This window comes from Budorcas taxicolor, chromosome 6 (assembly GCF_023091745.1).
Source record: "Budorcas taxicolor isolate Tak-1 chromosome 6, Takin1.1, whole genome shotgun sequence".
In the NCBI taxonomy this organism is placed as follows: Eukaryota; Metazoa; Chordata; class Mammalia; order Artiodactyla; family Bovidae; genus Budorcas; species Budorcas taxicolor.
In genome coordinates, this window is record NC_068915.1 from 17,567,144 (window position 1) to 17,580,892 (window position 13,749).

At 43.0% G+C, this 13,749-nt stretch overlaps 1 protein-coding gene across 1 annotated transcript in view; it reads left to right on the top strand.

Moving 5' to 3' along the window:
• Positions 1-13,749, top strand: part of LEF1 (lymphoid enhancer binding factor 1) — a 120,712-nt gene that overhangs the window by 87,450 nt on the left and 19,513 nt on the right. The window contains exons 6-8 of the mRNA XM_052641939.1: positions 1,424-1,507; positions 3,566-3,688; positions 4,728-4,890. Of these exons, the coding sequence (XP_052497899.1) occupies positions 1,424-1,507; positions 3,566-3,688; positions 4,728-4,890 (370 nt within the window). The remainder of the gene's footprint in view (positions 1-1,423; positions 1,508-3,565; positions 3,689-4,727; positions 4,891-13,749) is intronic.

Below are 13,749 nucleotides of genomic sequence, written 5' to 3' on the forward strand. Positions count from 1 at the left end.
CTAATATGTGTAGAAAATGACTGTGTAGCATTTGCTTTGAAGCTTATAGTTTTATGGATTCAATTTGTGGCTCTGGGCATTTACTATGCCTGTACAAAGTGTTCACTGTGGTTTTTCTTTTCTAGTTCTTTATGAACAACTTATATTTTTGAAGCATAACCTTAGATATACTGAATATCGATCTTTGCTTATAAATGGGCAAGTGATGTAAATGACAAATAACTGTAACAAATGCAAAAGCATCTTTTGAATTTTAATAAAGTAAGCACCAGTTTGAGTTCAGAGGAGTGAAAAACTGATGAATGGGCTTTATCCTTTCAGAATCCAAATGTTCTCTATTTTGTTGTTTCTGAAAGATCCATACCACTGTTTTCAGGTTTGTTTTTTTTTTAATTATAAAGGTAAAGGAAAAGAAATGTATTTAGAGAAGAAAGAATCACTTCATACAGTGGAGCCTGTTTCTATCATTTTATTGTTAGTTAGCACATAGCTTTCCCTGCCCTCACTCCCACCCCTCTCGCCCCACCGCTCACTCCACAGACAAAGGGCTGCACCTTCAGCAAACGTTTTCTCTCCTTTCTTCCCTGACTGTGTGTCCTTGCAGACCCCTGGCAAAAGCCCCAGTTTCCCTCCTTCACATCCTTACATTATCTCCTCTTCATAGGAGGGCTTATCCTGCCATGGATATTCCAGCTGTCTCTCTTCTCTTTAGCATTAACTTTCACAGTCAATAACTCTGTTTGGATTTAATTGATTATGCGAACACTTCCAAACCTACATCAATTATTCTGTCTGAACTTACCTACTTAAGGGCAATAATCCTGGGCTGAGTTCCATCAGTGGCATCTGGAAATAAAGACTGTGTAAATGAAAAATGTGACATGTAGGAAAAACAGAGGGAGAGATGGAATTCTCAGAGCAGAGAGAAAATAACTGCATGAATTGATCTTTTATTTCTTGCCTGCAGCATGGGTGTAAGGGTGGGAGGTGGGGTGCAGGGTTTTTAAAAATGTGTTCATTTTAATATAAACTTTTATTTCCTCCTTTCTTCCCTTCCCTGAAGTTCTCAAAGATTCTGATAAAGAATCGGTTATCCTAAAAAGAATAGTTCACAATTCTCAGGTTCTGTTATATTCACTAAGAGCTGTTCACATGCCTACTTTGTGCAAAGCATCAGTGGGGCTGGAGAGAGGCAGGGGTAGAAAACGAGCCACCCATGGACTGCAGCGGGAGGGTTCCTTCAAGGCACTAGTGATGCTTGGGGTGGGCGGAGGGTGAGGAAGGGAAGCAGCTGGGTGAGTGAGCAGTACCCCCTCCTAACACGCCCCAGATTCTGGTTGAGGGCCTCCCCTCATCAAACTCTTGTTGCTGGTTGGTAACTCATGTTTTGTCATTGATGGGTTCCTCTCTTCTGTGACCTCAGGCAAGGTCAGCCTGTATATCCCATCACGGGAGGCTTCAGGCAGCCCTACCCATCCTCACTGTCAGTCGACACTTCCATGTCCAGGTAGGTGGAGGTGGAACCGGGCGCGCCAGGACAGGCTGCTCTTGCGCGCTTGCGTCTCGTGCGCCTCTGCTTGCCTCTCGGCCCGGCGGGCGCGCAGCTCAGCCCGCGTCTGTCTGCGCAGGGTGCCTGGCTCCCACACTAGGCGTCCTGGGGAGTCCCGGGAAGGAGCCAGACTCCACGCCCCACAGCACCAGCCACACCCGTCAGGCAGACGGACTCGGCCACCCTGGAGACCGTACCTCCAAAAGACTTCGCCGCCCCCCGACGGCGGGAGGAGAAACGCCCCCAGAGGGGACATCATAGGAAGAGCTTGTTCAATTCAAAACATGCTGAGGGTGGGTCAGCGGGAGAATACAGACTGGCTTTTTTTTTTTTTTTTTCTTCTTCTGTGAGGAAGGTTGTCTCAGTTTCATGTGACGGTGTCTGGAAAGGCCCAGGTAGTCTAGAGCCTTCCTGGACCGAGGCTGTGGGAAGAGAAGGAACGGGGCTTCCGGGCTGTCAGGCCGAACGGGCTGTGTGTCCTAGTGTGTGAATCAGGCCCTGTGTGGATGTAGTGGTGTGAAGCTCTGCGAGGTCTGCTGTGCCACACCGCTCTGTGTAACGCTTTTGCCTCTGGAAAGGACGGCTTTTGTGCCCTGTGCTTGATGTACACACACATTTGTGGTGTATCATCTGTGTTCAATGTGGCTTTTTCAAGGGAGCTTGAAACATGCTGGAAGTCAAACTGTTGGGTTAGTAACTGGTTGTGAATCTGAACTTTTTAATATATGTATGAAATTTGCAGTTTTCTGTGGTGAATTTCAGCTTTTTCAAAAATCATTTTATTCAATAAATTGTACACCTAACTGGTTGAGAGGGAATGAAATTAATATCCTTCCTCCTAAATATATTTTATACATATATTTTTACAGTGTATAAGAATTGTGTGATGATAGGATTTTCTCATAGGCAAATAACCAGCATCACATATTTTTGCAAATGGTCCATTTAGCAAAGCATCATAATTTGATCAAGTGTTTGTATTTTTCCCATGCCTCCTTAATTTTTAAAGATTTGTTTCTGAAATATTACATATCCAAGCAGAGTCCCTTCTTTCCTTCCCAGAAGAAGGAATTAACTGTACAGACGGTGATGAAAGACCTGAGAATGTTTTTTGTTGAACTACATGTTTACTTTAAAACAGTTTGAAAGCAGAAATTTCTAAAGCATATCCAGATTTATCAAAGAGCTTGTTGAAAGTACTGTCTTTGTTTTATTTTTCTTGCATGGCAGTTTCCCTCCTTTGTGTTGGATGGTGGTGGATATTTTGAGATTTTTTTTAATGCTCTATAAGCATACTCTGGGAAAAAGCCTTTATTTGAGCTTGTGTAGTTTTTACCTTGAAGCAGAGCTGTATCCTTCCCTTTAATTAAATTATTCCCCTTAATTTTGTTATCAATTTTCCATGAGGCTAGATCTCTCAGACACTACTTTCTTTATGTGTAGAAAATTATTTGGTATGATGCTGATGGCAGCCTTATTAAATCAGAGACTGAACAAATCTTCCTGCCCCTTGTCTGCTCAGTTGCTCTCTCCCGATATTAGGGGAAAAGCCAACAGGAGAAGACTTAATCTGAAGGTCCACTTAGGGATGTAGACAGAGATTTAAAAATATGATGTCTATAGATTTTAAAATCATTTTAAAAAGCTAAATCTTCATAAAATATTCTATTTCCAGTAATTATTCTTACTGAAATTCTTCTCTGAAAACTGCTTTGCAAGAAAAGTGACTCACCTTTTTTTTTAAAATCTTATTGCCTAGAGCCCTCCCAGGAAAAATGCCAGATTCCACCATTAGCTTGAAAAAAAAATCTGTTAGGTGGTGTGTAATTATAAATATTTTCCACCTGAATACAGAGAGAAAAGAAATTAATCATCAGCCTGCTCTTATAGTTAATATGTCTGTGTGTGAAGACGTGTTTTTACTCTCAGCCAATAGCAGTTAGTGAGTTGTTTCAAAATTCCATCCAGCTCTTGCTACAGCAGTACATTTTGTTTTCTCGACTTTCCTTCTTTCAGGTTTTCTCATCATATGATTCCTGGTCCTCCTGGTCCCCACACAACTGGCATCCCTCATCCAGCCATCGTAACGCCTCAGGTCAAACAGGAACACCCCCACACTGACAGTGACCTAATGCACGTGTAAGTGCGCCTCTCTCTCCACCTGTGAACGCCTTATGGTACCAAGGACTTAAACCCCACCGTTTCTCCTTTGCTGTTGTCGAATCTTACCCCTATCTGTTATCCTGAAAGTCAGTGTAGCTCCGCCTTGAAAGCTCTGCCCCTGAGGACACCGAGCAGCTTGATTCTCAGTGCTCTGATTTGGTTCTGAGATGGAAAAGGAGCACGAATCTCAAAAGATGAAGGGAAACCCACTAAAGAGAAGAGATCTTCAGAGCGGAGAGACTGAAGAAACGGAGCTGTTCAGCCATTTAGTGCAAGGCTTGAACTGGGTTCCCATTCTTGGGGACCATGAGAGTGAAGTAGATTGGGGGTTTCAGTGCATTTCCTCCTAGAAATAGTCACCCTGCATCTGCATCAAGGCTTTGGAAGCACTGAATTGAAAGGAAGGGGGCAAAGCAAAACACAGGATTTCCTGTCGGACCAGGGTTGTTGCAGGCTGTTACAGCACAGCTGAATTCTCCCAAAAGATTAGTAGTTAATTGAATTTCGTAATCCAGAGTTTGTACTGGAACAGAAGGAATGCGGTGGCAGGGAGCATGTGAACACTGTCCATAAGACCCCTGCAAGTACAGGCAAATCCAGTGTGCATTTGTCTGGGGGAGAGAGCCTAAGGTTTCATTAGCCTCTCAGAGGAGCCCTGACCCACAGAAGTTAAGAACGTCAGTTCTAGAGGAGGACTGACTACCTGCACTGTATGTCCAGCTTTTCCTAAGGTGACCAGGGAGCATCTAAAGTCTAGATGCAGCGTCTTCACAAGCCCATTTCTGTGTTGGGTTAAGCCCTTCTATAGCTATAGGTAAGCTTTCGCAAACCAAAGGATCCGTATTTATCAACAGTAGATGGGTCGCTCTTTTTAAGTAGACAGTGTCCTGGGGGCTGTTAGAGAGCCCAGAGGGTGGTCCCAGCCTGAGGTGGACTCATGATAGAAGCGGATGCTCTGCTCCTCCTCCCATCTCTTCCTGATTCGGCTAACCCCTTCCCCACTCCCAACTTTTAGGAAGCCTCAGCATGAACAGAGAAAGGAGCAGGAGCCAAAGAGACCTCACATTAAAAAGCCTCTGAATGCTTTTATGTTATACATGAAAGAAATGAGAGCGAATGTCGTAGCTGAGTGTACTCTAAAGGAAAGTGCAGCTATCAACCAGATTCTAGGCAGAAGGGTAAGTAGTGGGATGGTATGTAAATGTTTATGGTAACGGTGGAACTGGTTCGTTAACAGCTGCCCAAATGCACTTACACATCAGGTAGTCATAGAATCATCTGTATAGTCACCAGTCACTCGGGGAGTAACAGAGAGCGCATGACAACCTTTAGCAGAAATGATATAATGCATTGTATCAACAACTGAGATTGTATCTGGCACTTGGAACATTTCCTGTAAATGATAACTATTTTCCTATTATTATACTTTAAATGAGTATATCTTGAGTGTCTTTTATGTGCCAGGCAGTGTAGTAGGCATTACATAATTATTGCGGAGTAAAATAGATGTAGTCTTCACCTTCACAGATCTTGAAGTTTTGTGACGGGATACTGATATGAAATAATTCCTTATTATATATACAATTAAAATTGTGATAAATACTGTCAATATGAAGAGCAAGAATCAGAGAATAATGGAGGTGGGGCGGGGCTAGGGAATGGCCTCCTGAGAAAGTAGTTGAGAGATGAGTGGGGTTAACCCCTGATGAAGGGGGTGAGGTGGACTCTCCCCACACGAAGCAGTGTGTGTGTGTGTGTGTGTGTGTGTGTGTGCAGACTCTGAAGCAAGAAAGCAGGGAGCTACAGCAAGCCCTCTGGGGCCAGCCATGTTTCTGGATAAACCCTGGCAGTCAGCAGTGGCTGCTCCTTCCAAGACATAAGCAGATCATTCTGCCTTAAAGCTTTACATAGAAGAATTGGTGTGGGCCGGAGAAGTCTTAATTCTGGAAGCACTGTTCTCTGATTCTCCAGGTGTACATGGGCCAGGTTTCTCGATTGCCCTCCCTTTCTGTTGATGTTGTTGCTTCTTTCACCCATGCGGAGATATTTTTCTGAGTACCTGTCATGTCCCAGGCACTAGACTTGTAACTAGGACAGACACTCTTAGATTTCTTTGTCCAGCCACCAGCCCAGAAACGAGTCAGTCCGTCCCAGTACTTTTCTCAGGGTTGAAATGGGTTTAGTTGGGTATCTGAAGGGTGGTGGAGAAACTTGGAATTTTTCTCATTGAAATTGCATTTTACTATAATTCCATTGAAGTTTTAGAAATGCTTCAGCTTAACTTGTATGACGCTCCTCATATATGTGTGGTGACTTCTTAAAATATGATCTTTTGTTGTTGTTGTTGTTGTTGTTTTTCCTTTATTTTAATTTACAATACTGTAATGGTTTTGCCATACATTGACATGAATCCACCATGGGTGTACATGCGTTCCCAAACATGAACCCCCCACCCACCTCCCTCCCCATAACGTCTCTCTGGGTCATCACCGTGTACCAGCCCCAAGCATGCTGTATCCTGCGTCGGACATAGACTGGCGATTCGATTCTTACATGATAGTATACATGTTACAATGCCATTCTCCCAAATCATCCCACCCTCTCCCTCTCCGAGTCCAAAAGTCCGTTATACACATCTGTGTCTTTTTTGCTGTCTTGCATACAGGGTCGTCATAAAATATGATCTTGTGTATTTGTTTTTGCAAACTCTCAAGAAATTCATGGTTTGCAAATGAACATTCAGGAGAAGGAAGGTTTTGACAACCTTTGTGGGACTTAAAGGTCATGCTTTAGCTGCTGCTGCTGATCATTTTCATCGTGTTTGTTAAAAACCTCATACATTTCAGCATCCATGACAGAAAACATTAGGAGATTTCCAGTCCATGTGAGGAAAGCAGATGGCGGAGAGCAGGCATTGTTGAATTATAGATTCCTGTTGGATGGCATAAAAATGCAGCTATTTCCAATCTTCAAGACCCCAGGTTTCGGGGGTAGGATGTGGTGGTAGATTATAGCTCTTTTGGTGCCCTGTGTACAATACTCTATCTCCCTGTGGATTCTTAAACACTTAATAACAATAATTACAATGATTTTCAAAGCCAGATCATAGCAGATGAGTGATTCCCATCATTTTTTTTTCCCCCTGACCCTTCAAAAGAAGAAATTAGAGGAAAAGAAGGGTTCTTTTTTCAACTTGTGTAAAACTCTTATTTTTTTTTTTCTTTCCCCCAAGTTAAAGGTCCATGGTCCTCCAGTGGGAATTATTTTCCTGCTCAAGAGAGTTAAGGATATGATATGGACGTATGCTTCCTATTTTTAATGCACATTTCCAACAGTTGCTACTTTCTCAGCTCCCTTAACAATCCCCAGATCAGAGCATGTGTCCTAAAGGATGGTTCTCATTTAGGGTCTCTCTCTGTCTTTGATTTGGACACCTGTTTCTATTTATAGGTCTCTGAGATCTTTGATTAAGATCAGGTTTTCTATCCTTTCATAACTCCCCTCTGGCAGGATAGTTCTTGCTAGTTCTTTAAAGTTCCTAGCTTTAAAATCATGAAGTTTTACACTAGGATAATTAGAATTCTTAATGGATTTGAAATTCATCCTGGAACATTTTATCTTTTGATTTTTATTCACCTTTATCTCTAACATAGAAATGTTCATTCATATGAATGACTCAAGTTTTCTTCTTCATACTATAAATAATAATAACATAAATATTATTTTAAGGTTTTTCTTTTTCAGACCTTCTAGACAAGAAGTCCATTTATTGCATATTTATTGTCAGAATTTCTAAATCTTGGAACTGTGTTAAGTTTCTTCAAATGGGTATTTTCCCAACAACTTGATGAATCTTTCAGTAAGCAAAAGAGATGGAAAAACGCTTTTAGTCAATATGTGTTTCAGAAATGCCTGTTAAGATCATCTTTTTACCTTTGAATCAGACTTTGCTTTTGTTTTTAACATAAAACTTTAATATATCATAATTTTACTTAACTGTTTTACTCTAGTAAATGATGCTTCATTTGTGAATTGAGTTTGTGAATTATAAATCTCTAGGAGCTAAAAGCAGTTGAAAAAGCAGGTAAACAGTTTAGTTTGTGGTCTGTTTTTTAACTTTGAATTTTGCTCAGTTTTGTTAGCTGGGGTCTTGTCAACCTAAATTTCCTGCTGTAACTGAAAAATTCCTGCGTGTTTAACCGGTTGTTTGGGTAGAAGACCCAACCTCCATACGTATTTTGGGAGATAAGTTTTATTTACTAGTCCAGATAAAATGTATCTCTATACTGACATATTTGGAGAAGGCAATGGCACCCCACTCCAGTACTCTTGCCTGGAAAATCCCATGGATGGAGGAGCCTGGTAGGCTGCAGTCCATGGGGTCGCTAAGGGTCGGGCATGACTGAGCGCCTTCACTTTCACTTTTCACTTTCATGCATTGGAGAAGGAAATGGCAACCCACTCCAGTGTTCTTGCCTGGAGAATCCCAGGGACGGGGGAGCCTGGTGGGCTGCTGTCTATGGGGTCACATAGAGTCGGACACGACTGAAGTGACTTAGCAGTAGCAGTAGCACTGACATATTGCAGTAGTATGAGAGATTATTGATCAAATGAATGAACAGATTTACAAAGTAAGACTTCTTATCTTTTTTCTTCTTAGTCTTCTTTTTGCTCCTTTTTGATAATGCTTTGCCTCTTGCCAATCATGTTAGCACCAGAACTATTTAAATACTAATGATGAGTCTTTTTTTCTCCCCCCCAAGGTAGGCTGATCTCTTCCACTGTGCCTGGTGTGGCTTTTTCTCCCCATGAAGGGCTCTAGGTCAGAACCTCATGTTTAGAAAAGTGGCTTCCCTGGTGGCTCAGCTGGTAAAGACTCTGCCTGCAATGCAAGAGACCTGGGTTGGGAAGATCTCCTGGAGAAGGGAATGCCTGGCTACCCACTCCAGTATCCTGGCCTGGAGAATTCCATGGACTGTATAGTCCATGGGGTCACAGAGAGTTGGACACAACTGAGTGACTTTAACTTTCACTTTCAGTGGACAGAGGCAGTGAGACTTTTCCTGCCTCAGCTTCCACTGCTCCCCAGACATGCCTTCTTAGGCTCAACTTGACTAATTGTGATTACTCTGCTGGTACAAAGAATTATGTCTCAGGTAACTTCTTTCAGGTTTTGTATTTTTTCTGTCACCTCCCTATCTGCCCTCCCTCTCCCACCGTTTTTGTTTTTTTTTTTAAAGAAAACTATATTATTTGATTTGCCTGTAGGCTCAGGCCAAGTTCCTCTGAGTGTCATGGTTCCTAACTTTACACTTTGCACTTCTCAAGCAATTAAATCATTGTGCTATCAACTTAGAGGCTCTGGCCTTCAAGGGGTGGTTTGAAGGGAGTGGAATCCATTGCCCTGCCTGTGGGTCCCACCACCTCTGGACCGGAGGCTGGAGGGGAGGCTGGGATGAGGCCACAGGCACTTTAGTGCTCTCTTTGAGGTGAGGTCCCCTCCTTTCCAGGGGCAAGGGCAGCAGGTGTTTGTGTCCTTGAGGAGGCACATCCCCTTTGTGCTATAGGGACTGTGTCCTGACCACTGGACCACGGTCATCGAGCACAGCCTCTTCTTACTCACCACTCACTTCTTGCTCTCTCTCTCACCTCTCCTTCCTTTCTCCAGTCCAGTCATACCATTCTTTCCATCATTAAAAAAAAAGGCAAGAAGAAAGTAATTAAAATCAATATGCACAGTAGACATGAATGAGAAAGAACCACCCAGCCTTTAACAGGAAGTGAAATGGAAGCAGTACACCTTAGAATTGGGAGCGCTGGAGTGGAAGCAGGACTCATCCAGAGTGTGTGCAGGCACACGTGTGTGCAGGTGCGAATGGTGTGGGCTCTGGCCCATGCCTCCTACAGCCACTGCCCCTGTGCCGTCACCCCCGGCCAGTGGGTCCCCCAGAGTGCAGCCAGTTCTCTGGGAGTTGCTGACAACAGACCCTGGCATTTGGAAAGTAGGAGGACGCACTGGGAGACTGCTACTGGGGGCCTGGGGTAAGTTTTATGTAAACACACAAAGTGCCAGTGTTGTTCAGTCATGCAGTTGTGTCCGACTCTTTGTGACCCCATGGACTGCAGCGCGCCAGGCCTCCCTGTCCCTCATCATCTCCCAAAATTTGTGATGCCATCCAGCCATCTCGTCCTCTGACATCCTCTTCTCCTTCTGCCCTCAGTCTTTCTCAGCATCAGAGACTTTCTCAGTGACTCAGCTCTTCACATCAGATAACCAAAATAGTGGAGCTTCAGCTTCAGCATCTGTCCTTCCAGTGAATATTCTGGGTTGATTTCCCTTAAGATTGACTGCTTTGATCTCCTTTCTGTCCAAGGGACTCTCAGGAGTCTTCTCCAGCACCACAGTTCAAAGGCATCAATTCTTTGACATTCTGCCACCTTTTTTCTTCTTAGAAGAAATGGAGTAGCCCTCATAATCAACAAAAGAGTCTGAAATGCAATTCTTGGGTGCAGTCTCAAAAACGACAGAATGATCTCTGTTCGTTTCCAAGGCAAACCATTCAATATCACAGTAATCCAAGTCTATGCCCCGACCAGTAATGCTGAAGAAGCTGAATTTGAATGGTTCTATGAAGACCTATAAGACCTTCTAGAAATAACACGCAAAAAAGATGTATTTTTCATTATAGGGGACTGGAATGCAAAAGTAGGAGATCAAGAGATACCTGGAATAATAGGCAAAATTGCCCTTAGAGAACAGAATGAAGCAGAACGAAGGCTAACAGCGTTTTGCCAAGAGAACACGCTGGTCATAGCAAACACCTTCTTCCAACAACACAAGAGAAGACTCTACACATGGACATCAGCAGATGGTCAATACCAAAATCAGATTGATTATGTTCTTTGCAGCCAAAGAGGGAGAAGCTCTCTACAATCAGCAACAACAAGTCTGGGAGCTGACTGTGGCTTAGATCATGAACTCCTTATTGCCAAATTCAGACTTAAATTGAAGAAAGTAGGGAAAACCACTGGACCATTCAGGTATGACCTAAATCAAATCCCTTATCATTATACAGTGGAAGTGACAAATAGATTAAAGGGATTAGATCTGATAGAGTGCCTGAAGAACTATGGACAGAGATTCATGACATTGTATAGGAGGCAGTGATCAAGACCATCCCCAAGAGAAAGAAATGCAAAAAGGCAAAATGGTTGTCTGAGGAGGGCTTACAAATAGCTGAGAAAAGAAGAGAAGCTAAAGGCAAAGGAGAAAAGGAAAGATACACCCATTTGAATGCAGAGTTCCAAAGAATAGCTAGGAGAGATAAGAAAGCCTTCCTCAGCGATCCATGCAAAGCGATAGAGGAAAACAATAGAATGAAAAGACTAAAGATCTCTTCAAGAAAATTAGAGATAACAAGGAAACACTTCATGCAAAGATGGGCACAATAAAGGACAGAAATGCTATGGACCTCACAGAAGCAGAAGATATTAAGAGGTGGCAAGAATACACAAAAGAACTATACAAAAAAGATCTTCATGACCCAAATAACCACAATGGTGTAATCACTCACCTAGAGCCAGTCATCCTGGAATGCGAAGTCAAGTGGGCCTTTAGGAAGCATCACTACGAACAAAGCTAGTGGAAGTGATGGAATTCCAATTGAGCTATATCAAATCCTGAAAGATGATGCTGTGAAAGTGCTGCACTCAATATGCCAGCAAATATGCAAAACTCAGCAGTGGCCACAGGACTGGAACAGGCCAGTTTTCATTCCAATCCCAAAGAAAGGCAATGCCAAAGAATGCTCAAACTACCACACAATTGCACTCATCTCACATGCTAGTAAAGTAATGCTCAAAATTCTACAAGCCAGGCTTCAACAGTGCATGAGCCATGAACTTCCATGATGTTGAAGCTGGTTTTAGAAAAGGCAAAGGAACCAGAGATAAAATTGCCAACATCCGTTGGATCATCGAAAAAGCAAGGAGTTCCAGAAAAACATCTGCTTTATTGACTATGCCAAAGCCTTTGACTGTGCAGATCACAACAAACTGTGGAAAATTCTGAAAGAGATAGGAATACCAGAGCACCTGACCTGCCTCCTGAGAAATCTGTATGCAGGTCAGGAAGCAACAGTTAGAACTGGACATGGAACAACATACTGGTTCCAAATAGGGAAAGCAGTCCGTCAAGTCTGTATATCATCACCTGGCTTATTTAACTTATATGCAGAGTACCTCATGTGAAATCCCAGGCTGGATGAAGCACAAGCTGGAATCAAGATTGCCAAGAGAAATATCAATAACCTCAGATAGGCAGATGACACCACCCTTATGGCAGAAAGTGAAGAAAAACTAAACAGCCTGTTGATGAAAGTTTGAAAGAGGAGAGTGAAAAAGTTGACTTAAAGCTCAACATTCAGAAAACTAAGATCATGGCATCTGGTCCTATCAATTCATGGCAAATGGATGGGGAAAACAGTGGAAACAGTGAGAGACTTTGATTTTTGGGGGCTCCAAAATCACTGCAGATGGTGACTGCAGCCATGAAATTAAAAGACGCTTGCTCCTTGGAAGAAAAGCTATGACCAACCTAGACTGCTGCTGCTGCTAAGTCGCTTCAGTTGTGTCCGACTCTGTGCGACCCCATAGATGGCAGCCCACCAGGCTCTCCCATCCCTGGGATTCTCCAGGCAAGAACACTGGAGTGGGTTGCCATTTTTCCTTCTCCAAAACCTAGACTAGACAGCATATTAAAAAGCAGAGACATTACTTTGCCAACAAAGATCTGTCTAATCAAAGCTATGGTTTATCCAGTAGTCATGTATGGTTGTGAGAGTTGAACTATACAGAAAGCTGAGCATTGAAGAATTGATGCTTTTGAACTGTGGCGTTGGAGAAGACTCTTGAGAATCCCTTGGACTGCAAGAAGATCCAACCAGTCCATCCTAAAGGAAATCAGCCCTGAATATTCATTGGAAGGACTGATGTTGAAGTTGAAACTCCAATACTTTGGCCACCTGATGAGAAGAACTGACTCATTGGAAAAGACCCTGATGCTGGGAAAGACTGAAGGCAGGAGAAGGGGATGACAGAGGATGAGATGGTTGGATGGCATCACCGACTTGATGGACATGAATTTGAGCAAGCTCCAAGAGTTGGTGATGCACAGGGAAGCCTGGCATGCTGCAGTCCATGGGGTCACAAAGAGTCGGACACAACTGAGCAACTGAACTGCCTTCTTTGTGGTCCAGCTTTCACAACCATTTTTGACCACTGGAAAGACTATAGCCTTGACTATACGGACTTGGTTGGCAGAGTTACGTCTCTGCTTTTCAACACCCTGTCTAGGTTTGTCATCGCTTTCCTGCCAAGAAAGCCATCATCTTCTGACTTCATGACTGTAGTCACTGTCCGCAGTGATTTTTGACAGACCTAGATCAGGAAATCTGTCACTTTTTCCACCTTTTCCCCTTCTATTTGCCACACAGTAATGGGGCTGGATGCTATGATCTTGGTTTTTTTTTCTTTAATATTTAGTTTTAAGCTAGCTCTTTGACGCTACTCCTTCACCCTCATCAAGAGGCTCTTGGTTCCTCCTCGCTTTCTGCCATTAGAATGATATCATCTGGATATCTGAGGTTGTTGATGCTTCTCCTGCCTATCTTGATTCCAGCTTGTAACTCATCCAGCCCAGCGTTTCTCATGATGTGCTTGGTGTATGGTTTAAGCAAACACGGTGACAGCAGACAGCCCTGCTGTACTCCTTTTTTGATCTTGAACCAGTCAGTTATTCCGTACAGGGTTCAGGCTGCTTAAAATCCCAAACAGTGCCTTGCTGTTTGGCTCTGTATAATCTATAAATATCTGTTACCTAAAGGGAAATGAAAAATTTGCAAGGTGTCAAGTGCTACATTCTCCAGATTAGATCCTTCAGTCTGAAAGTGTAGCTGTCAAAATAAATTTAAGCCATGCTCCTTGTTTTCCATCAGAAGAAGACCAAACACAAAGTGTGCGTGGCGATTATACCGTGC